Here is a 26,126-nt window from a genome sequence, read left to right on the forward strand (position 1 = left end):
CATGTATGGCAAGAATTTGTAAGCATTCTTCTAAAAGCATGTTGGTCCATTCAAAAAAAAGTAAAAAAAAATGCATGGACACTGTTCAACACTGCACACAGCTACAAATGGTGAAGGCTTAAATGTGTACAAACCCTCAAAGAAACAAAACCCTTTGTATTGATTTCTGGATAGCTATTTTGGTTTCCCAATTATGAAAAAGCTACAGGTAGCAGTTTTCAGTATAACGTGATGCTGCAATTGTCACCTGTTTCTCATTAATTTTTCATTCCTACAAGAAAAAGCCTTTCCTGGGAGCACTAAGTGTCAGTGCAAGTCTGTTTCATTCACTTTTCAACACCAGACACGTATTTATGCCTAAGTTTTCAATTCCATTGCATAGCTTGCTATGCAACTTGCACACATCAACCCCAGCAGCAGACAGCTTTTCACCAAAAACTTGTAACTTGACATATACCTTGTCTTGCCTTAGGCTTAAATTGATTAATTCATCTTTCACTTGAGGTAAAGTCTCCTATTTAAAATGTTTTAGTGGGAAAAGGCAGATTTTACAAACTGAACCAGAAAAAGGACTTTCAGCATCTTTGTCACACTTTCAAATTTGATATTATGCAGAGCTTTTAAGGAAGTCTTTACCTTAATTTTGCTCTTGCTATCTACATGAAATTTCTGCTTTCTGGATATTCGCTCCTGTGCAAAATACGAGGACTACAAAGCAATGGTTGTCTCAGTCTTTTCTCCTCTTAGAATTCAAGTCTCACATTCTCAGATTTTTGGCAAGAAAATGGAGTCAGAGTATCAAAAACTCACTTAAGAAACTCAATTCTATTACACCACTGAGTGGAACAGCACAGAGTAACTTCTGACAGGAGACAGTTAATAGTTCAGAGGTAACAACATCCTACAGTAGGTTAATGATGGAAAAGCTTCCAGGAATATATGTGGTATTTGCCTAAACTAATGCTGAAGACTGAGAATTTCTTCTGAAAAAGACATATGCTAATTCAAACACAGAACTCTGACCTCAAGGCAGGGATTTTTGGTCAAATGTTTGTGGGAATTCAGACTGGATGATCTTAAAGGTCTTTCCTAATCCTCCAGTCTGTCTCAAGGAGCACATACAGGTTTGGGGTTGTACAACCTCCATGTACCTCAACATTTTTGGCACATTACTGACATGAATTTGTTTTTAACCCTAGAGTAACAGGGTAGCTGATCATCATAATTTCCATTAGCTGCTCCCTTGACAGCTCATTTTGATGGCAGGACACAAGATAAAAGCAGGGGAGTTCAGCCTGGAAAAGAAATTAGGGACATATGGAAAGCTGTGCTGAATGGAGCAAAGAGAGGAAGAACCCCCTTCCCCAAATCTTTTGCTCATGAATTTGCTCAATTTTGTAACCATAACAAAGATGAAGATGAGCTGATTTTCAGCTGACATTTCCTCTTTAATAGCACAAACACTCCTCATGTGCTGAATTTGGGACAGAGACATAAAAGCAGTGCCTTTGGGAGGTTGCTGGAAAGAACCATTTGAGGTTAGACTGCAAATGTGCATCCAGCTCTTCCAGGTGTTACTGCTCTCTGTCCTGCAGCTGAAGGCAAGGAATTATGAACAGCAGCAGGACTGCCAGCTTGATTTTCACTTGTATGTGAGACACTCAGGCTACTTTGAGCCCTTTTCATCCACACAGCAAAGCTGACTTGCAGCAAATGAAACGCTACATCACGTTATTCTGTGAAGAATTGCTGAGAATAACACTGCTGAGCACTTAAATCAAGGAAAGGTATGTCCTTTGGCAGGGAAATAAGACACAGGCATGTACCTACCATGTGCCTGAACAGGGGAAGGGGCTGCAGAACAAAGGGTTTTAATGGAAGCCACAACATCTCCTTTCTCCAGTTCTCCGACCACATAGCTGTACACACCCAACAGTCACATTTCTACAATCGTATTTATCCTGATGTTATGAATTTTACAGTCAAATTAGTGAATGAAATAAAAGCAACCTCAGCAGTGGAAATTCAAAACTATTATCAGTCCTGTAAACTAATAATATTAGTGACTGTCCACCTACAATGACATATGATAGGAGAGCTACTAAACCATTCAAACTATATATTTTAGAAGTCTGTATAATCCTTCCTCTCTCCCCCTCCTCAAATATTTATTTTCCATAGCAATAATGACCTCAGTATTCAAGGAAGCCTTTGAAGATTAATGACCAGTGGAGGTTAATGGTCCTCAGCTATTCTTCAAACCATCAACTCCTCCCAGCCAGTCATTAATCCACAAGAAACGCCTTAATGCTTCACTTACTACTGCTTAAGCATCAAGCCTGTAAATTTTCAGGGCATTAAATCTCAAAAAGTAACCTTTTTCTCTTCACAGATCTCTATTTCAACAAAGCAGACAGATGAGATGAAAGTGACTTCATTTTACAGGGATTCTCCTCAACTTTACCAAAGAATAGCATTTATTTGTGTTTATTTTCATCTATTTGTTTTGGGCACAAATAAATAACATCTTCTCTCCTGTCAAAAATATGGATACCAAAACCTTCTTCAGGCAGCATGTCTTTAACACCTCTATAAACACACGTTCTCCCTCAGCTCAGCCCAGCAGGACACCACAGTGGAGGATGTGGCATTGCCCAACTCAGGTCACACAACCTGGTTTCTATCACAGCTCTGTTTCTAACAACAGCCTCTGGCTGCTGGGTGACTTGGGAGAGTACTGCCACCCCCAGAGAACTTTTCCCTTTCATTCTTTACCTGTTTAGGTTAAACTGCTTAAGGAAAGGAAGAGTTCTACTGTAGGATAAAGACAGAGAGACCTTGATCTCAGCCCAGGTTTCTCTTCCATACGTCAACATAAACAACTACAATGAAACTCTCCAAGAGTTTGTTAAACTCAGCATTCCCCTGTACATAACTGTGTACACTGAAGTGGTACAGCATGTAAAAATCATTGAATCACAGAATGCTTTGGGTTGAAGGGACTCAAAAGCTCACCCAGTGCCAACCCCTGCCATGGCAGGGACACCTTCCACTACCCCAGGGTGCTCCAAGCCCTGTCCAACCTTGTCTTGGACACTTCCAGGGATGGGGCATCCACAGCTTCTCTGGGAACCCTGTGCCACGGCCTCTCCACCCTCACAACTCATCACCTTTCCTCCACACAATTTATTGGTCTTTTAAAATGTCATGACAAATTCTTTGCTTTATTGTTCCTGGATGACAACAGAATAAGCCATCAAAAATGGCAAAAAAAATCAAAAAAATCAAGTCTTTCTTTAAATAGTGACATTATCAATCACACAATCTATATCCATTCAGAAGATCAATTACACAAAAGTATCTAATTTAGACACTTTTGATCTTGGCAGCCCATCAGTCATCTAAAGAGTACCCTTTCTTCACCCTTTTCTTTCCCTTCCTCTTATTATTTTAAATGGACATCAAGTTTTACATTCCTTCCTTGTTGCAATGCTCTAGATGAAATGCTCTAGATAATGTGTTTTACAAAGTGTTCACAACTCTGATGTTCACAAGACAATGAAAAATTCTTTGTAGGGTTCAGTGTCATATGACAAACACAGCAAGATTTCACTATTCCTCAATCGTTTTCTTTGAGGAAAACACCACACCACAACAGAATCAGAAAAATGTTGACATTAAATTTAGAAAAAGACTAGACATAATATCAGACTATTATCATGCTCATTTATATTGGCACTCAACAAGCATTAGTTGTGAAGGCAGCAGGGCTGGTTGTCAAATGTGAGCAAATTGACAAGCTATTAGAGTGTCAACTGGAGGGATTCAATTAGAATATTTACTCCAGCACCAGCAAAGCCTTGCTTTTAAGATAAGGCAGAAATGTGGTGTGTGTTGACCAGGAAATAAAGATAGAAAATTAATAGGCACAGACAGAAATGTATCACTTCCTTTCTGCTATAAAAGCTACAAAGACATTAACTTGAAAATATTAACTCTAATAAAGGTAATATCCAATGTAAATCAAAGGAAAACAGCATGGGCAGGTCTGTGTCATGGTTCTGTCCCAAAAACTGACAAGCTCTGATCTCCTTGAAGCTACTTTGGGATCTCAGCCTTGGAACCCTTCAGCCTTGGACACCGACATTTTGACACTGACTTCTCCCCCAAGTACTGAATAATTTTCAAGAACTGGGGAGTTTTTAACAATCTTTTAAGACAAAACAACATAAAAACCACAACCCAAACCTGATAAAACCTCACCCAGACACATCTTCCCAGAATATTCTGAGTTGTGGATTACTGGGTCCAACTCAAGGGGATGCATTGAACCCCTGATATCGGCACTAAATGACACCATTCCCATTTCCTTACTAATCTTTCCAGAGCCTCTGCTTCCTCCACCAGCAAGGGGTTGAACAGAGATGTGCTTGGTTGGAACTTCCTACCAGGGAGGTGGATTTGGCTCTGTGTTCAGAAGGGCCACTGCAAACCAGGGCTGAAAGGACAATCCCTAAATGAGGAACAGAAAGATGACAGGAATACAAATTCCCACATGGGAAAGGATGAAGACTCAGAAGAAAAGGAAGGAGCTGTAAAAATAACTCCTGCAAAAGTTTGGGCATACTGAGAGAACACATTTGAAGCCAGGTCCTGTTTCCAGATGCAGATCTGGAATTACACCGCAGCCTATGGAAACAGCATTTACCACCTGCCACCTTCTGTGCATGCAACCAGACCACTAATTCAACCCCAAAAAACACCTGCAAGGAGTTCCAGCTACTTACTTGACAGACCACAACATATCTTTCCTTTTTCAGCCTACTGAAAGTTTTCCAGGTAGATGGCTTGTACTTTATTTCAGATATGAAGTGATTTTTGGCAGGGCTCTGCAAACAGAAATACAGACTGAGGAAGGGAAGCACCTACTCAGCAGACTCCTTGCCTCATCAGGAAGGGCACACACCAAGCTAATTTCAGGATCAAAGTCTCACACTATAGCTCCTGATGATAGGATTTTTTTTTTTTAAATGATATTCACTTCTCTTTGTTTTTAAAAATGATTAGTTCCCGTTTACTAAGATTAAATAATTATACTCCCTCCTTCATGTTTACACCTTTTATACACTTCAAAATGCTCAGCATGTCCCTCCTCCCAGGGAGTATAATTTTTTACCACTTCTCTATAACCCTATCACCCCCTGCCTCCATTATTTTTGAAGTTTTCTTTGATTTATTCAGACACAGAAGTTTGATGGAGGGACAAAATGAAGGCATTTTGATGAAGGCCAGGTCCAATTTATCAAAATCTACAGAAGAATGATTTCAAAAGACAAGAAATAAAAGTTTCCCCTTTTCACATATTTACAAAATGCAATCAAAATTCACCAAATCCTTTAAAAAATATTAAAAAGGAAAAAAAGAGAGAACACTTTTATTGTAGCTCAGGATAGGAAAGGTACACTAGAGCTTTAAAAACTCTGGACTGGAGAATAGCAGCAAGATAAGGGAAGTTTGCTTGAAACTGTTATGATAAAACTGTGTATGAAGCATGCATGGAAAACTGGTATGTGTGATAGGGGAAAAAAAAAGGAATAAAAATTAATAGGAGATGGTGTGGGAGCCTCTAAAGGTTTCACTGCTGTGAGCTTGAAGTGACAACATCTCTAATGGGTACCAGAGATAGGAATGTCCTACATGGATTTCCCCCCCATGAGTGACAATAATAATAATAAAGATATAGCATCTGCACCATCACATTCTATTTCGTGCCATTTATTTGATTTTGGCTTTTTTAATGTTGGTCTTTGGAGGAAATCAGTTTCTGTGGAAACAATTTTGTCACTGATGAAGCAGGTGAAAAGTTGTGTCAGTGGAAAATTAGTTTATGCAGCATTTTTAAATCTGAAGGGTGGGTGGGTGAAATAACAACATAAACTGTACTGAAATGTGTGTTTTATCTGTGGCTGCACCAACTGCCCTGGCCCAGTGCACAATCAGTGCTGCACTGCATTGCATCCAACACATGGAGAAACCTGGAGAAACCAGCAGCCAGCAGCTGAGGAAGAACAGTAACTCAAACATTTCCAACTCCAGCAGAATTTGGACCTTTCAGACACATTCCCAAGGGAAGAATTCTGTCTTTGCATCCCACCTTATGCAAGAGAGGAATCCTGCCTTCAACAAGTTCTTTGCCTTGATCCTAAGTCTCAAAAACCAGATCATCTCCATCTCACCTATTCCTGATTCTAAGGAATCCTATTTCTAAGCTGAATGAAGTTACTCCAGTTTTTCTTGAAAGCTGAGACAGCTCCTCCTGTCTTCCTAGAATGATTTTCCAAGTGCTGCTACAGTGCTGTTGTGACCATAGGAACTGTGCTGTGTTAGAATGAATCACAGAATGGGCTGGAAGGAGCCTTCAAACTCCTCTCATTCCACCTCCTGACATGGGCAGAGGCACCTTGCACTATCCCAGGGCACTGCAAGAGCCATCCAACCTGGCCTTGGACACTTGGCTTCAGCGTGCACACTGTGACCACTGCTCCAGGCTCTGTGCATGTGCATAACTGCAAAAGTACATTACCTAGGGGAAAAAAAATCAGTTCAATTCATACTGCACAGAAAAGAACTAAACAGGTTATTAAGGATCCAATATGATTTTAGTAGATGAATGCAAACCAGTACTAATACTCCAATACCAGGAGATTTATGAATAATAGAAATCTCTCACTGAGGAGAGAATCAGGCCTTGACTGCTTGTGGAAATAAAACTTTTTTCCTCCTTATGCCCGTTTTGAAATTTCATCTCCAACTCTGAAAATAGAAACTTCAAAATTATTCTCAGTTAAATCCATAGAAGCACTGACCTTCATTATCTCTAATGTTCAAAGAAAAAGACACTTGCACTTGTGATTGACAGAACCATTGCAAACACACTCTCTGCAGCTCCAGTGTGAGTGCTGAGAAATGCAACCTGAGCATCTACAGCTCACTCATTCTAGCTTGTTGAAGCAGCTTTTCCATGCCAGGAGAATTGCACAATTCAAGATTCAGGCCTGCAGATAACAGCAATCAGGAAACCATTTTCACATATGAAGTAATCTTAAGCATTGGAGTGACAAAACAAAGCAAATCTTCCTATAAAATTCCATATCAAGAGGATATGCTTTCAATTAAAATCCTGAATTATCCTTTGTATTTACTACTTGGGAGAATTCATAAGCAATGTAAGTAAAATACTTATATTGAAAAAGCCCCTTACACCTTAAAATAGACTTCAAACTGCAGATTAGGCAAACCTTACCTCAATGTCTATGCAAGTGTGGTTGCAAAAGATAAATTTACTTTGCTCATTCTGGAGAACAGCTTTCTACCATAGAAAGTCTTCCTGGGAGAGACCTTGGATCTTTCCAGTTTGAGATTCCACAACTGATTCCTGGAAGCCTTGACTGCCCAGCCCCTCCACAAACCATGCAGCACTAGCACAAGGGAAAACCACAGCACACAAATGTCACAGCCCCTGTCCTGTGCCCCTCAGAGAAGTCCCCAAATTAACTCAAATCAGAAAAAAAAAAATTCCAGGTTTCTTTAAGAGCTAGGGATTAAAAAAAAAACTTGATATTACCTCCATTTATTTTAAGTGAAAAGTACTCAAAAATACGAAGAGAATTGCCTTAAAACGTTTTCAGAACTGGAAAATACTGTTACAGCTTTGAGTGCCTTTGCCTTCAACCCTTCCAGACCCTCTGCTATCTAAAATGTCAGATAATGCCTCAGTGGGTTACCAAGTTAAACCCCCTCGTTCAGGGCTGAAAAGCTCTTGAATACATGAGCAAGATCAAAGCAGGTAAACTCAATAAACTGTGTAGTCCCTGTTTAGGGACTTGAGGAGCATCACTTCCCCAGCATGTTGGAAGTAATTTTCTCTGGTGACATGCTATGTTTTGTCTTACTGAACATTTAACCTCTAGATCTGGACAGCACACATTTGGCACCAGCACATTTCTTTAGGGAACACCAGAATGGTTACTTCAAGTGACAGTTTTCTAATTATTCTGTCAAGCATCAATCTGTGAAGTTCCCAGTTCCTCAGCACCCTGATTGACAGGGCAATCAGCGCTTTACTTAAAGCCTCTAGAGCTGTTCTGGCCTGAAAAATTCTTTAAAAAAAAACTCCAATCCAACCAACCCCTCCTCCCCCGTGTGAAAATGGAGTATTTGACTTCCAAAACAAATCCCCACTTTCTGCAAATAAAATTCCCCAAAGTAACCAAAAAATTGCATTAGCATATAAAATGCACCTCTAGAGAAGGAAGAGGTGACCAAAACAGTATTTTCTTTTATATTACAATAATTCATTTGCAGCATTTTATTGTGGAACAAATCAGCTGATGAAAGTACATCAAAAACAGAGAAGGAACTGAGATAGCTCAATCATTCCCACTGAAGCTTTCCTTCTCTTCTCTTAAGAGAGGGAAAAGAGCCCCACCTTTGAAGCACTTTTAGCTTGATTCCAAGTTCCCCTGATTTCTTATAAACATCATCTTCCTCTGCTGAGGGCGGTGCTGTGACTCTGGGGCCCTACAGCACTTCTGACTGCAAGAAGTGAGAAAATGAGGGACTTGGTGAGTGATAAACAATTATCCCTGTACCAAGTTCAGGGAATAGTAAAAGCTATTTAGTAGTCATGACTACATTTTCCTAAATAACATGAAAGTACTTCATGCTCTTTATCCACTGTGTAATGAAATTCAACACCAGGGCTGAGATTCTGACCAAGAAGTTGGCACTAGAATTACACAGGGTTTGATTTATTTGCCAAGATGCTGCACCTGAGAATTCAATAGTGGAGTTGCCCTTCTTGGCTTGCTGGGAGGATCCTGTATTGGTATTGTTCAGCTTCATACAAAGGGGAAGCTCTCTCACCGTGCAGAACTGCAGCACCAATACCAGCAAAATACTAATGATAGTTTCTACTGAAATTAAACTTGTGACAGATTTTCTCCTTTGGTTTGAAATGGTAAATTATGAATAATGGAAGTTTGGTGGCCGGCTTTTTATGGTAAGCGCTCTGGAGTGCTGTGTGGTAAAATACACTGGACTCAGCAAGACTAAAAAATAAATGAAATAACAAATCAGGTGTCAAACAAAAGGTGGAAGAGGGCAGTACATTTTATCCCTAGTAAGAGTGAGCAGCAGAAAATCTCTCTTTAGATTTAACACCTTCTTTATATATTTTTTTTTTTTGAGGACATTAGATATGAAAACATATTCACACAAAAAAAAATCCTTTTTTTTTATTTCCTTGAATTTTTAAAAATCCCTCCCAATAGTTCTTGACAGAAGGGAATGACAGAGCTAACCAAGTGGCAGAAGGAAGTTCTTTAATGAAAAGCCTCACACTGCAGTGGTCAGTAAGGTGCAAGCTCTTCCACTGGTCAGGGCAAGGCTGAACCCATCTGCTTTTCTTAAGGAAGTTCAACAGATGTTCAGCATAATTAAGAGAGTTAAAGGAATGCTGCTGATATGTAGACACCATCCTTGTTCTAATTGTTTTTATCTTTTCAGTTCAATTACTTCCCCAGTTTGTATGACTAAGTGAAAACAAAAATGTATTTGAGATTCTCTCAAAGTAATACACGCAAAAATCCCAGAACAACTGTGCAGAGCCCCATGGAAGTTTTGATTAAAGGCAAATCCTTCACAATTCAGAGAGCACATACTCAATCAATGGTTGAAGAGGAAAACCTCCAGGGAGCAGCAGGAACTAAACAATTCTGATAAGGTTTCTGTGACTTTTCAGCAAATAGTAATTTGCTCCTTCATATTTCTTCAATGAGAAGTCAAGCATTGCATTCCTAAACCTTTAAATCAAATGATTTGCTGGGCATCAGGCATTCAACTTTCACCAGCTACTATAAAATATTGACTCTGCACATTCATTCATTTCTACCCAATAATTGATTCTTCTTTTTTTGCCTGTTACAGGCCCATAGCAGTATTCTGGGAGGTTGACTTAATCAAGATTTAGTTAAGAAAAAAGAAATCCTCAGCGTTTTCAGGTTTTAATCTTGTCAAGATTAAAACTTGCACCACATAAGCATGTATATAATCTGTTTTCTTAATGAGATGTTTTCACTCTTTTCCTGTGTTATCACTATTAATTCCAAATCTACCATTCACAAGTGCCATCCTTAGTTCATAAAAAGGTTCCTGCTTTAATCACAGGGCTGGCATCACTGTCACAGGACAGAGTCTTCTGCACACTTTTGCTGAACAACCTTCTCAGCAGGGCCCCGTCTGAAGGTGCAGATCTCATCCCCTCTCTGGTAAAGTGAATATTGACTTCCATGGTCAGCTCACCTGTCAGCCACCCAGAAATCCAATTTTATGGCACTGATAGCAGGATTGCTGCGTTTCCTGCACTGCAGAGTTATTCAGGGGAGGGTGGCAGAGGACGGTGGGAGCCACAGCAGCTCCAGCTCCTGTGCCCTGAGCAGTTTTTTTGCATCAAGGGAGGCTCCTTCTCCCCCACGTTCCCAGGGAATGAACATCTGGTGCTCTGCAGCTCTTTGGTTACTCAGGCTTACCCTTAAATAATTAGAAATGGTTTCTAAAGTACAGCAAGAGCCAGCACTGCATACAAAACAGGCTGTGGAAATGTGCACACAACTTGTGTCAGAGCAGCAGCTGGGTACAGATCTGCAGGTATACTCACCTTCACCATAGCAAACTGCATGCAAAAATTAAAAAGGAAGTTCTCTTTTCCCTCTACTTATTTGATGAGAAAAATATGTATGCAAATGAAAAAGGAATACGACAGCCATAGCAGAAGATCTAAGGTAAAAATGATTTTGTAAAAGCAGTCAAATGTCTTTTAAATTCATTTGGAACAGCTGCAGTAGTACAGTACCTGCTTCAGCCTGGCCAAAGAGAAGAAATTATATAACTATTTTCAACAAGTAAAACTACCTTATTCCTAATCAACTCCTCTAATTGCTTGAAAAAAAAAATCTTTAAAATGTTTGAGATTTTTTCTGCTGAAAACATTTGAATAGTTTTTGAAATTTCTGCAAAATCTATTTGGCCAGACATTACTCACCTGTCTTTCCACATACAGGCACTGATTTTCTTTTAGCTGGAATTTTCCAAGTCATTTGGCTTAAAATGGCTTAACCTTTTTCCATAAAAATATTATGAAACACTAAGTTTTTAGCTTTTTCCCTTGAGACACTTCTCTTCCCCTGAAATGTGTGGTTGTCTACCAACCCCTAGGAAAATCAACAGGATCTCAGATTTCCAAACAAAACCCTTCACTTAAAGTGACAGTTTTTGTTAACATTCAGGTACTACCATTGCAAAAAATAATTTAAAAAAAAAAACAAATAAAAAAAACCTTTGCATTTCTATTCTGCTTTACAATAGAGACATAGGAAAGTTCTTGGGGATTGGTCCCTGTTCTCCTTGACAAGCAGAGCCTGTGTAGAATCCCAGCCATGTAACCTGTGCCAAAAGGCAGCAGGAACCCAGTTTGTACCTTCAAGCACCTGCTGCCTTCTCCCAGTGCATTAAACTAACTTTGCACTAACTAAATCTGGAGCAAAAAGACAGAGCTACTCAGTTTTGGTGGATGGGGACTTGATCTGGCTGACTACTTAAGCACATGATAACCTTTTAAAGTGAATTATCTCATTTATTTCAGCTTTATCAATCTACTCAGAATAATAATAACATATTAAAACTTGAAACAGGTTTGAATTCTTGTTGAATTTGAGAATGAATATGAAGCTGTGAAGTAATTCAATCCTACCTGAAGCAAAATAGAGATTCAAGAGAATTAGCTTTTGTCCTCTTTCATTAACCTGTATTTCAAACAGTTTTTGTCTTTTCCAAAACTTTTCCATCACCCTATGGTACCCTTCAAAAAAAAAAAGGATGTATCTTTACTCTAAAAATCTTAGCAGTATCACAACCTTCTGTCATTAAAAGATAATTTTATGATGGGAAACTGCTTGTTAATTTTGTCATGGTTTACTATTTTTTCCTCAAATGGAGTCTTATCAATTAAAAAAAATATGAAGTCCCATCTACCCGTGCTCCATCCATCCAGTGTGCTTCTGAAATGATAAGCAAAACCAGTTTTTTTTTTATTTCAGTGTCACAAGTGTGTGCCTAACCCAGCAGAAATGGCTGAAAGCACCTACCCGAGATTCACATTTCATCATCTGGGCCAGTTTATCAGGAACAGATGGAGGCAAGGTGATTAAATTTCTTCATTTTGATTGAAAGAACAAACACTTTCCTAGACTGCCATAACACCCACTTAAAAATAATGAGAATTAAAATGTGATTTTCTCTACAGAAGAGTTTAAGTAAGGACACCTACAACTTTTCTTTTAATATACTATTTCCTACCTGTACTATCAGACTATTTGTCTTTCATTCTCCTGTATGTGGGCTAGACAGATGATCTAAAAGTAGATTCATAATAAATTGCTATCTCACCAAGATGAATTACAAAATTGACTTTCCCAAAATATCTTCCCTTTTTATCCTCTCTATTTGTGAAATGAGTCATATACATTTTCAAAATTTAATCAATTTGGAAATCCCAGTGAAGGATTAAACCCTTTTCTGATGTATTTTACATGGCATTTCCTTTTACTGGGCAATCCCAAGACCTGCAGATGTACCTGCATTCCACTGCACACTCTGGACATGACATCAGGTCTTTGGCAGGCTGGGATTTACTGCCTGGATCCATCACCTTCCATCTGAGGTAAAACATCTTGGGGTGAGATGTGACATCTCCCATAACCATTCCCACGTCCTTCCCAAAGACTTCCCACCTCACCAGTTCTAGGAAAGTCCACGTTCTCCAATCCCAAGCACTAACAACCAAAGGCAGTAACAAAACCCTCTCTCACTTTGGTCTCTAATCAAGCACCAAACAAGCAGGAAGGTGCCACAAGCCTTGCCCACAGAGCAGATGTGATGCTGTTTGTGCTCCAAGGAGTTGGAAATGTCTGCTCCTCCTTCCCTGTTTGAGAAGGGACAACACTACAGAGAGGATAACTAGCACACAAACACTTCGAGTTCCATCCAAACCTAACAGCCCAGTTTGTGTTGTGGTTCTTCCACAAATTTGCCAGCATTTACCATCTACAAAAACATTTGTGGATTTTCCCTATTCTGCCACAAAGGAAGTGATTACAAAATCACCGCAAGTCTTCCTCTTGCTTAGGAATTTTATTTTCATATCCACTTTTTAGGATTCATTATAGCCTACTATAAAATACCAAAAGGCATTCAACTTGTCAGCGCCCATAAATAATGGCAGATTCATTTTAAAGTATATTTACATATCAATTACTTAGGACTCAATACTACACATGCTCTTGAAAAATATTTTACTTTTGGTTATAAATCAAGACAATTCAATTATGCATTTTAAATGCATAATTGTCCTCCCATTTTCATAAATATTGTCAATATGCTATCAGTCTGTAAAAGTGTCTCAGTGAAATGAAAGAATGACTTTTCAATATTCTAAGTGTTTTAAAAGATGAATAGTCACTTCACATTAATTCTGCAAAACTGCAAAGGCACATTAGAAAAGAATCCTTGCTATAGTTTCTGTTAGTCTGTTTTTTCTCACCAGTGCAGAGCTAATTAAAAATGTGGGGAAATCCCTAAATTACTCCTATAAACTCAAAACCTGCATTATCTTTAAAAGAACCATGAGCTGCTCCATTGTCTAAAGGCAAAATACTTGTACAAATTTCTGAGACAAAAACCACAGTATGTCTTTGTGAACCTTACCCAACTTTTCATGATATTTCTGTGCCCTAATAGGTATTTTCTACCTCCAAAAACTGTCATTTTATGAGATCAAACATTCCAGAGTTAAGATATTATTGCTCTTACAAAATTACCAATCACAGCTCCAGACCATACACTGGCTCCAGGGCAGGATCAACTCTCCCTGAAACTTCCTGGATAATTGCTTGTTTAGCTAGTCCTTAGAAACTTGTGGTGCTGGATAGCATGTAAATTCCTAAAATAAACTGCTGTAGGACTCAACCAGCTTTTTTGGCTGCAGTATTTTCAGAAGAGCTGCCCTATGCAGCCACATTTCTTTGCTGCTCTTAACCCTTATTTCCTGCCCGAGGCAGACTCTGACCTGCAACACCAGGCAGATTGCTCAGGTTAACTGAAGGCTCCTTCACCTCTCTGATTCCTCTTTCAACTCTTGAATCATCTGTATATTTGAAATCAGAGAAAAGGTTGGTCTTTACCTGTTTACTCCCCCTCAAGACAAAAAGGCCCCTCTGCTGTGCTAATAGGAGATAATACTAAGATGATGTAGCAAGATCCAGCTTCCAAAAACTATGTGGAATTTTTCAATGATTGATTAACATCCTACAGAAATGTCAAAATTTCTAGCAAAAAAATATAACAAGGTATATTGACTATGATTTTCTTTTTAAAAATTTAATATTGCACTTGTACAAAACCAGTGCTGAGAACTAAACTGCCAGGAAGAGAGGGCTCTGTAGTAAGCAGTGAAGGAACAGTGGTAATTTTTATACTTTTCATAGCATTTAACTTCTTTAACAAACTATTTAACTTTTGATCAGTGTCTGTAGATGGTAGATGAGTAACCCACAGGTCACACAGAGGGGTAAAAACAGCAGTCAGAGCCTCGACTTCCAGAAGTATTCACTAAATTTAAGTGTCACCCTTTTGAGATACCCTATAAGGGCCATGCAGAGTGTGAGCAGTGCACTAGCAGCTACCACTTGTGGAACAGAGCAGGCAGCACACAGATAATGTGCACTGGAGCAGCTCTTCAGCTACAGCACTTGAGAGTACTCAAAGCAGCATATGATGCTTCACCCTCTTGTGTGAAGCAGAGAAACACACAAGGTGTGAACAATTTTCATGCTGTGTAAAGAAGAGCTGGGTAATGAAGTGTGTAAAGGGTGCATGACACGTGAATGAGAAAGCAAAAAGGTTCCTAATGAGTCTCCTCTACATGACCTGAAATGACATGAAATCTGACAATTTAAACAAATTCAGTGCTAACACTCTCTTTTATGTCCGCTACTGAATCTTATTTACATTTCCCTTTTTTCTCCAAAATTCTATGCACACTGACTTAGGCTGCACGTGTGATAGGGAAGGTTATCTGTTCCTACTGACTTATGGGTTTGCATTATTGTAACACTGAGAAATCCACTGCTGACAATCAGTTAAATGCAACACTGTCCACAGCCAGCCTCTTTAACCATGAGGAAGTTCCCCATCACAGAATGTGGCATTTGGAAGTTTTCTATCTTTAAAACATTCCCCTCAGACCAGGTCATTGTTTAAAGTTTCAGAGTGAGAGCAAACAGTCCAGAAACACACAAATATAGTTAGTACACCCCAGTCTGCCTGAATGTTTGGAGCTGTTTTGAATGGTCTGAACTGAACTAGCTCACTCAATCTTAAATTACTTACCCGAAATAAAGACCAAATACATTATACATGACAACTTTATTTTTATTTCTGAAATCTAAGAAAAGAATATCCCAAATTTTTCCTCTTAGTATAATGTTATCCCTTCTGTTGCCACATAGCAGACTGCAAATGTTAAGAAAGCTAATACTAAAAATCCCTGAAGCCAAAAGGATAAACTGGTGATAAAAATGTCTTGTATAATAAGGATGTATAAACTGTATTACTTTCACACCAAACACAGCTGGAAAAGAAGTGAATTGCAAAGTTATGGTTTAATGATATCCTCTTTCAGAATTCTCTCAGATGCCTGGAAAAAAAAAAGCCCCAAATCCTCTCTTGTGCAGGGGAGAGCCAGGCACCACTCAGAACCTTGGGAATACCAAAGGAAACAACCACTTCTACTTCACTGTGGGACAAAGGGGATAAATGAAGCTCCTTCAGTGTCTCCCAGCAGCCTGAACTGCCAGAACTGAGACATCTTTCTCCTTCCTGCTAGTATCTAAAAACTGGGAAGACTGTACATTTTCTGCCAGAGCAGATGCACAGAACAAACTTATAGAAACAAGACAGGCAGGAAGAAGGAAAAGAAAAGAAGAAAGAAAGAAAAAAAGCAATTGGAATTTAGACAGTGAATAGAAAGGAATTCAGAGCCATTGCAGTGACCTGTCTAACCTAGGAAGTATTGGATATGGCAGACAGCAAACAAGACCAGCAGAGTGTAAAAAGGGTCACTGGCTCCAGGGACAGCATTTCCATCCAAAAGCCAGTGGATCACCTTTTGCAACAAAAACCCTCACACTTATTTTTCCCCCACCCAAGAATTACAGATACTGACAGCTGACAGATTAAACCAGCAGCAAACCAGCCCAGATCTTCACTTTTCAAAAAAACAATATCCTCAGCTTCACTAAATCAAATCATGGCAAACCTTGATTTGTTTATTTTGTTTGTCTGGGGGGAGGAGGGGTTGTGTGGTTTTTTGGTTTGTTTGGGGTAATTTTTTGCTTTTTGGTGGTTTTCTCCTTTTTTTTTGCTTTAATACAAATAAACATTTTAAAGACAACTAAAAAAAGAGAGAGATCTTTTTCAAAGTGAGTGGAACCTTTCCTTCTGGAAGATTTCATCTCATGCAATGTCCTTATCTCTGCCAGCACAACTGAAAACCAGCAATTCTCAATATTTCAGCCCTGAAAAAAATTTTTTGTTTGTTTATTTCTTTAGTCACCAGACATTTGGACATTTACAAAAATTAATTGAATCTCAAGTTCCCAAGAAAAAATTTTTATCTTATCAAACCTGGTGGGAATCAAAGCCCACAAGGACATGACTGACCAGGCACAACCTGTGAATGCTGCATTAGCCACAAAGACTCTGAGGACTGAAACCCTATCATTAGTTAAGAAAAGAGAGCATTCATTCAATTTTCTGATTCTATATGAGTGAGCTAATGGACATGGTGTATCAGGAGAGGAAATAATAGACATTTGCTGTATTTTCTGAACAGAATGAAATAAAACATGAAATGTTTTGCCCTCTGCATCTTCAGCCAGTCAGTGCCAGGAATGGCACAGCCTCAGCATAAATCCTTTCCATGCTCCTGTTTTGCTTTCTCTCAGTAGCAGAGCTTCACTAGCCCTGGTGTATGCAGTTAGAAATAGTTAAGCAGTAACAGATAAGCAGAAAGTATAATAGAAGGATATAACTACAAGTCAAATGTTGGGCACACAGATGTTCTATAGCTGAGAGCTACTAGAATGCCTTTTTGTTTTAAAATTGTTTAAACTCAGTAAGCTTCATCACCAAAATTAATACCTGCTGTTTGTGCTGCAGCAGACAGTAGAAACTCCTTTGCACAGCAATAATCACCAGCTAAGTTGTGTATCTGAGACTTTACTGCACCTGCTTCTCTACCACTAACACAAGTTTCAGAACTAAATTACATCTCAGGCAAACCCAGATCATCACACGAAGCACGCACTGCAGAGCAACTCAAGCAAACAGCTCAAACAACAAACACTTGAGACATCAAGGTACCAGCTGCTTAAAAAATATGCAGGAAGAGTTACAACTGCAAAGAGCTTAAGTTGACCTGTGCTTATTTTGTACTGTAAATTTTCTTCCTAATTTTGCCTTGAAACTTTGCTGCAAACAATATCCACCTCTATTTGAAAAGCCACAACATTTTGTCACTTACTGCTGCACAGAGCATACAATTACAACAATGTAATTGTCACAGGAAGGTGGCATTTAGAAGATAGAATCACATCACAATGAACATGAGGAAAATGACTGGAATCACAGAAAACGTGAGATAAAGGAGATGAAGCCACAAAAAGAAGCAATATGTTGAAATAGGGACTTCAGCTGTGATGCTCAGGTGCAGGAGATGGGGAAGATGATCAAAGCCCTCCGACAGATTTCCATTAGTAAAAATATCAGCAGCAATGAAGTTCTGGCTACACACAAAAGCATAACTCCATGTTGGCAGGATGGGCAGCTGGCACAGCTCCAAAGCCCACGCCTGATCAATATTCTCTCAGCAGATACTCCAGTTCTGTCTGCAGAGGGGACCAATGACCTCAGCACACATCTCTAGAAATAACTTCCACTCAGTACACACTGACTAATGTCTTCTCCTCTTGTTCAAAAAAGAAAAGAGCAACTGCAGCTCCATCTGCAAAAGGAAGTGTCAGAATGTTCCAGGCTATGATTCCAGCCTGTGAATGTTAATTAAATACAGATTATCCTGCAGTGCAGAGATGCATTTTAGAAACCTTGAGTTTAAAAGAGTACAAATCAACCCTTAGAATAAGCTATTTGCTTAATTTTCCCATTTTTCTCCTCAGTCTACTGTGGCACTACACTATTAGGAATGATATTTTAAGCATCTAAGTCTCACAAGTTCCATTTTAGGAGCGAGATGTTCTGAGTTCAGCACTGCAATGCCCAGCATTAGTACACCTGCATTTCTCTGCTGAACTGCCTTGAGAAAGTTCCCACCCATAACTCACCAGCAAATCTGAGTATGGATCAGGAACTGAAAAGTCTGTCCAGTGGTTAATATTGAATTAATTTTCCTCCCAGATCACCCCTTTAGGAATTCACCCTCAGTGTTCTCACCATCATCTGGGTTTTTCTGTGCACTTTTCATGGTCCTACTCAGCCCTATTGCTGCCCAGGGAAGCTCCCAGTCCAAACCCAACATTTTTACCTTTGGATCAGCAGTCAGCAGCTTGAATGCTTGATAGACTTGTGCTTCTTTCACACCTCCACCCAGATCCAAGAAGTTGGCTGGCTTTCCACCATTCAGGGATATTATATCACATGTTGCCATTGCAAGTCCAGCTCCATTGACTGTAATTGCAAACATCAAGTGCTTGTAATTCATACAGATAAAATGGGTGAAAAGACTTAAAATGTATCAGCACAACCCCAGAATATGGCTCAAAATGTTGCACAGCTATTTCTAAATTCTAGTAGCTATTCAAGGATATCCAATGCAACAAATAATTCAACATCTGGTGCAAACACACCAGCATTTAGAATTTTTTAGGGCTTAGATGTGCACCTTCCTTTAAGCATGTATGAGCACTGGAATAGTAAATGTGGCAATACAGAACCTTCTGATTTTATTTAAAATAAAGTGACATAAAAACTTCTGGGAATAGTGATGTGAAGGAGAAATAGACTCTTCAAGCTCCTCTCCCACCACTCTGATGGCAGTGGATGCTTTGTATTAATGCATCACAGATAACTCAGTTTTGGGGACAGACCTCAGATGTTCCTGAAACTGCTTTTTATTTTGGATTTGCACTAGTCCAGAAGCATTTCTATGGGTAGGAAAATCTAAACTGGGAAAAGTGATGAGAATTATATGTCCCCTTTATGTTGCTCCTATTGGACAAAGGCTCCTGTGTCACTCAGAATACAGACCACTAAAAAATAGCATAATGCTGGCAATTATTATTTGGGTTTTGGGATCTTTTAGTTGTTTTTTTAAATTGAGATTGAAGTCTCACTGTCACTTACTGAATCAACTGCAACACATTATCAGAATCTTTTAGATTTGTGTTTAGAATACATGTCTGAGCCAATATAAATGCTGAGCATTTTCTTACCAAGTCAAAAAAAAAAACCTAATTTAATTAGATTAATAATAAAATGTTGTATTGGCTAAAAGAATCTGTAAAATATGAAAATTATTTAGAGCACAACTGATTTTTCTACTTATCTCTTCTAAACAGCAGAGTAATTTCTGTTCCACAGAAACTTCAGGAAAATAAAAAACCTGCCATTTCCAAGCAGATTCTTCAGCAGCTTTCCTTAAAGGGAAACGGAGTTTAATATTCAATTGTAGCTGGGAATGTAACATTTACACATACTTTTCAAGTGTCTTTTAAGAAACAGTCTTATTTTTTAAAGTGAATAATTAGGTTTTGATGACTTTTCCTGTTTTGTTTTAATTACTGGAAAGACCAATTTCATCAGGCTAAAACCTCAGAAACTGAAGCTGTTTAGCCTCCCTTCTCTCTGACACCACTCCTGCCCTGCTTGTGTGCTTGGCCATCAGCACATTTTCCACACAATTCTAGTTTCATTCCTGCAAGAACTTATGGAAGGACAGACAAAACTGCAGAAATACTCAGTAAAACAGACTGAAATTCTGTCAAGGGTGAATGTTAGATGTAAACAAAGTTTATACACTAACAAGTGTAAATTCGTTTTCAAATGTCTTTTGGATGTATTTGTTCTTACCAAAGCAAGCAATGTTTCCATCCAGTCCTATATATTTTAAGTCATATTTGGCAGCTTCATTCTCTATGGGCTCATTTTCAGACTTGTCATCCATGGCAAATATTTCTTTTTGCCTAAATTCTGCGTTGTCATCAAAGTTTATCTTGGCATCGAAGCAAACAACTGGAGGAGAAAATAAAACAACACCCAAGCATTTAGAGTTTACAGTCAGCCAGAGCTTCTGAAATATTACAGCTACTCCAGCAGCGTTGGGGAGGTTGATTTTGGGAATGATGCTGCCTCCAACACAGGAGCAGCTGAAGTTCTAGCACTGGGTCCAGTAGAAAAGAACAGGTTTTCCATAAATCCTCTATTGAGAAAAGGCACAGCAAGATCTCCACACCACACAGGAAGATCTTCTGTGTGTGCTACAAAGTTCCTGTATGCCATGAGGGCAGTTTCTGTGATTTGGACAAGTAGAAAATGACAGAGGAGACTTTAACTTCCATATTTCGAAAGAATAACAGATATAACAGGTAACCAATCCAAAGCCATGTGTGGTAACATGCAGTCATTCAGAGTTGAGCAACACAAAATGCTTTCCTTAGCCATATTTTGAATTTCTGATGTTATTGACTATACAAACATTACTTCATTAAAGAGCTGAAAAAACCTGAAGCCAAATGTGTTAAAAATGACCAAAAGATTACTTTTAAATAAAGAAAATTAAGGAAGTAAATACAAACCTTCTCATCAATATCAACATCCACTATGGTTGCAAAAACAAATTAAGAGGTTCTGAATCTGACTACATTAAATAAAAAGGACTGGCTAGCTGCCACAATACTCACATAAACACACCAGTAACAGAAAGGCCTGTAGAGTGTTACTTGCCTATTTTCTGACTCATTATTTCTATGGGTTTGCATAGGCAAATGCCTCATTAGATTAAAATGTTCTAAGTAAATGTAAGACTATATACTTATCATATTACTATGCAAGTAATTTCCCTTGTACTATGTTCAGATTATAATTACTGACTTAAGCATAATTGATTTCTCAAGGCAAACCAACCAAATTTAAGTGCCTTTAAATGCTGTGTCCATAAAAATCTAATAGTTTTTCTCTCTGCTGGCGTTTTTTTATTCACATTGCCATTGGGACACATCCATGGTACATGTGCACGTGTTCATGAGCATTGCACACATCTGGAGGTCAATGACAATTAAGAGGACAATTTTAGTCTTTGCTGTAGATAAACATCAATTAAAATGACAAAACACACAGTCTTGTTTGGTGTCTAGTATACAGTTTCCTATATTAGGAAAAAATAGCTAAGGAAACAGCAAACAAAACATTTACACAAGTAGAAGAGTTCCAACTGTATATCTTGATTTGCACTGGGTTTTCTTGTTTTGGTTTTTTGATTTTTTTTAATGTATTTTTTAATATTTGACTTGCAACTGATAACAGATTAAATTAAAACTATCAAATTTCACTTCAGTGACTGCAGTTTCAGGAAAGTGATCATGAGTGTGTATAATAAATCTCTTGAAAGAGTCCAGATCTTACCTGGTCAACCATCATGTGGGAATGTGCCAAAAGCAGAAATATCTGCAGTTCCTAACATGCTTCTAATGTATTAGAGCTGCTTTAAGTATTTTTTTAGCAATGATATAAGACAATTTTTCTTCTTCAAGCTTTCAGGTGCTTAAATTGCTAAACCCACTCAAAGCAATAGTAAAACTGCAGCTTCAGAGCTTGGTTTACCTTACACACCAACATCCTCCATGTCACATTAATAGAAACTCATTTCTAAAGAACATTCATTTTTAACAAAGGCCATGCTATACAAAGTAGAAGACCATGTATTGATATTTATCAAACTATTTTCACTATCAAAAGCACATTGTTACGTGCATGATAGATTATACAAATGGATTTTTCTTCCACATAAATATCAAAGAATGCTCCAACACTTATATTCATGAAGTACTTCTGTTGTTTTTGTTAGTGGTGTAGGATTTTTGTCATCTGCCAATTCAACAGTTTACACTGAGAGCAAACAAAACAAAAACAAACAAACAAAAAAAAACAAGGGGAAGTTTCAGGCTTTTGACCCACTAGTGTTAACAAAGAATTTGCTAAGATATTAAACAAGGAAATACAAAGAACCTGATGGAAATCCACACAAGTGATAAACAAAAAACACAGCAAGAAATAAATCCATCTTATCCATTACTTTGACAAGAATAATGGGCTTCATACAGAGATTTGTATTTTATCATTAGGGAAAGCTACATTAAGCTACTCAAATGTTTTTCCATTTGTTTTATCTTTATTCTTCTTTAAGACATTTCAGATGGAGAAACTGCTAGCAAAAAAGAAATAAGCACAGGAAGACTCCTGTGCATTTCTGTGAGCAAGATGGCTTTCACAGCTTGAAACCCACTCTGTTTCTGCTCCTCAGCTTCCTGGATGCAAAACACATGAGGAAAAACTTTGGATAAAACAGCACAAAAACTCCTACCATCCCTCAGATTAAGGGGATGCACAGCCATTCCAGAAGAGCTAACTTGCTAACTTACCCAAATCTTTATTTCCACAGTGCCACCTTGCAGAATGCCAGCAAGGATGCAAAGTGAGTGCCACCACGGTTCTTTCCAATCTTTAAGGACCACATTTTATTTCCTGTCATTACTTACCCTCCTCTCCCTCACTTGCCTCTAGCTGCACACCAATTTCCCCTCTTGGTACCCACCAAATGAGCCTTCAGCACTTCAGTGAAATGGAACAATGAGGAGGTAACTGTGATCCCCTGGATCAGCCCTGCCAGTATTTCAATATCCCACAGGCACCTTCAGTTCCTCCCCTCTTCACCTTTGTCCAAGTTACTTGGATAAAAATGACAAAAGGAAAAAAGGGTTTCAGCTGGAATACCAGCCATTATAATGAGGTGAAAGCTAATTCAGCTCCTTACTTTCACCCTACACCTCCTCAGCCCTGTAGTCATGGTGCATGAAGCTCCATGACCCTTTTTCTTCCCAAAGGGTGTAGACAAGTGTCTGCTTCAGCTGAAATTTGTCCTGTGCTCTAGTAGACTGCAGAGTCATGCACTTTAAAATTTAAATTACCCATATGAACGCAAACATAAAAGAACAAGTTTCTTTCCATACAATCTCAGTAATTCTAACAGCATTACCACACACACACACACAAAAAAACCCCAAAAAACCCACAAAACAAAATCAAGAAAACCCCAACTTTGTACACGAGCAGAAGAGCAGAAAATGTTGCTGTCCCTCACCAAGCAGAACATGTAGAAGCCAATGCTTCCAGTACTTGGATGGAACAACAAAAGGTATTGAAATATCAAATCTGCCAAGGGAATATTTATGAATGTTGTTTAAATTACACTACAAAATGAAATTAATGCAAAGCTACTGCTACATCCTCCTATGCAATTTAATTTATAGTTTGCATAAAGAAAGAATTATAATGCATTCATTTGTTTCCTTCAACTTCTTACCTTGCCCTTCTGGAGTTTCACCAAAGGGATTGACTTCAACCTGAGTGGCATCAATTTTCAAGAAAAGATTATACAGCTTCTTAATTTGATCTGCTGCCTAAATGTGATCAAATGATTTACAATTACCACACAGAAAAATAAAAGTTCATACTTTCAAGGCAAAAAAAGGTAAACCATTATAAATTATTTTTAATGTATTACATTGCACAGTAATTCTAGATAATTACTGCTTTTATTTCTGTTTTTTAACCATATTCATATAGTTTCTTACACTGTTATAGTGTAGCATTATGATACTGTGTAACATTTAGTAAATGTGCATTTAAAGACTACATGAACTGGAGATTTTCTACAAAATAGACAGTGCAATTACTATGACAAGTTTAATTTGGGAAGTGTCTGTTAGGCACCAGCATAATGAAGTATTCTCTGGTACACTGAGATCTGAGCTGCATTCATGTTAATCAGTCTAAAGTCAGAAACCACAAAGTAGTTTGTGCACTCTGGTGACTTCAGAAAAAATATCTGTTTCTCCTTCCTATATCAGTTTGAAATATTTTCTTGAAGAACTTACGTCTGAAGCATGCTTGTTTACTCATTACAAGATATTCCTGCTTGCTCCCTATTACTCCTCACCACCTCTCTCCATGCCTGATTCCATGGCTGAAAGTACCACCACTGACTACTAATTTCCAAGGCTTTGTTCTTTTAAAATTTTTCTACTAATGGAACTACTTAATAACAGCAACATGAATGTGTATCAAAAAATCCCTTTGGTTCATTACACATTGTGAACCTATTAGCTGAAATAAGTTCGCAGATGAAGTGCACTAATAAAGAACCACTCAATTTTTTCCCTCTCATTACTGATCAGCTAACTGAAGTACACAACCCAAAAATACTTGGGACCTCTCCTGATAAGTAAAATGAATTAGAGTAAAGAAAGCATAAGTCAGCTTTCCCCTACAAGGTCACTTATGCAAAAGAGAACATTACAACTGGAAAGACTCAACCCCAATCCCAGTTTGCCCAGAGAGGCTGTAGAGTCCCCATTCCTGGAAATGTTCAAGGCTAGGCTGGATGGGGCTTGACCTGATCTAGTGGAAGGTGCCCCTGCCCAGGGCAGGGTGGTTGAAACTGGATGGGCTTTAAGGTCCCTTCCAACCTAAACTGCTCTGTGATAAGGTTCTTCAAAGAGACACAGCTGGGAAGCAGCACAAATTGCTTAAGAAGCAGTCCCTGCTCAAGAGTTATCAGTTGAAGCATTCTCAGTGGGTCTGACTTGAAAAAAAAATCAGTTGTAAATGTGCAGCAGCTTCCTAGGCACAAACCCTGAGGCTGACAAACCACCCCAAGAGCACAGGGTGAGGCTCTCAGCAGTGATTCTGGGGAGGCAGCCCCACCATGAACCCCACTGGGCCACCTGAAAAGCTGCTGTTGCCACAGTCCTCTGCTGCAATTGCACCAGAGCACCAGAATCACTTCACTTTCATTAAGGGCTCCTCCATCTTTCAGCACCTCTCTGAATCAGGCAGCTTAATATCAACACTTCTTCTTCTCAGGGTCTATAAGAAGTGAGCCTCTTCAAGCAGAAAATCCCAGCCTAGAACTAGAGAATATATAAGTAAATACTAGGATTTGTCTGGATAAAACTATTTCCCTATGCTTCAGTAAATTCCTTTTAGCTAACAGCATGAGGAAAGAAATGCATTCCTGCAGCATTATTTAAATGTGTTGTTTCAAAGTCCATACACATTTGCTGTTAATTATTAAGTACCAGAACTCTTCAAGAGCTGAAAAGTTCTACATAATCATTCCTCCTCATTAGATATACAGCTAAATCTTCAAATGTGTGTTAATCAACTTAATCATTATGCATTTGTTAATTGCATGTTAGGATAGAAAATAATTAAAACTGCTGAATTAAAAATAAAAGAGTTCTACAAAAATGACAGTTTGATACTGCAGAAAAACACAGGCCAGCTTAAATGAGCTCTCTTCCCTCCAAAGTGATGCATAAAGGCAAATATATATACTCCAAATATATATACATATAGAAAAGAGATACTGAAAATAAAATATGCTGGTAGCCTTTTGTTTTTGAGTTGAATAAAAAAAATTAAAAGGTTTCAATCACAAAGCCAGATACACTTTTATTTCTCCCTATATTATGAGCAAATTTTCAGAAACAACTCTACCCATGCCATTCACAGAGCTCCAGTGGAATTCCAAGGAAAACAAAGGAATGGTGGAAAAACACGTTGCCGTTGAGTGCTCCAAGGACTAGGGACTCTCACTAGAGTCTATAAGGACTTAGTATAGTTTATAATTTATAGTATATAATTTATAGTTTAAAACT

The 26,126-nt window shown here is 38.4% G+C and overlaps 1 protein-coding gene across 1 annotated transcript in view; it reads right to left on the reverse strand.

Moving 5' to 3' along the window:
- Nucleotides 1–26,126, reverse strand: part of SUCLG2 (succinate-CoA ligase GDP-forming subunit beta) — a 109,792-nt gene that overhangs the window by 26,014 nt on the left and 57,652 nt on the right. The window contains exons 7-9 of the mRNA XM_005522007.3: nt 23,768–23,864; nt 20,260–20,421; nt 18,716–18,858 (exon numbers count right to left, since the gene is read on the reverse strand). Of these exons, the coding sequence (XP_005522064.1) occupies nt 18,716–18,858; nt 20,260–20,421; nt 23,768–23,864 (402 nt within the window). The remainder of the gene's footprint in view (nt 1–18,715; nt 18,859–20,259; nt 20,422–23,767; nt 23,865–26,126) is intronic.

Source organism: Pseudopodoces humilis, chromosome 13 (assembly GCF_049639895.1).
Source record: "Pseudopodoces humilis isolate 2021_Gansu_Grassland_sample_001 chromosome 13, ASM4963989v1, whole genome shotgun sequence".
Taxonomy (NCBI): Eukaryota; Metazoa; Chordata; class Aves; order Passeriformes; family Paridae; genus Pseudopodoces; species Pseudopodoces humilis.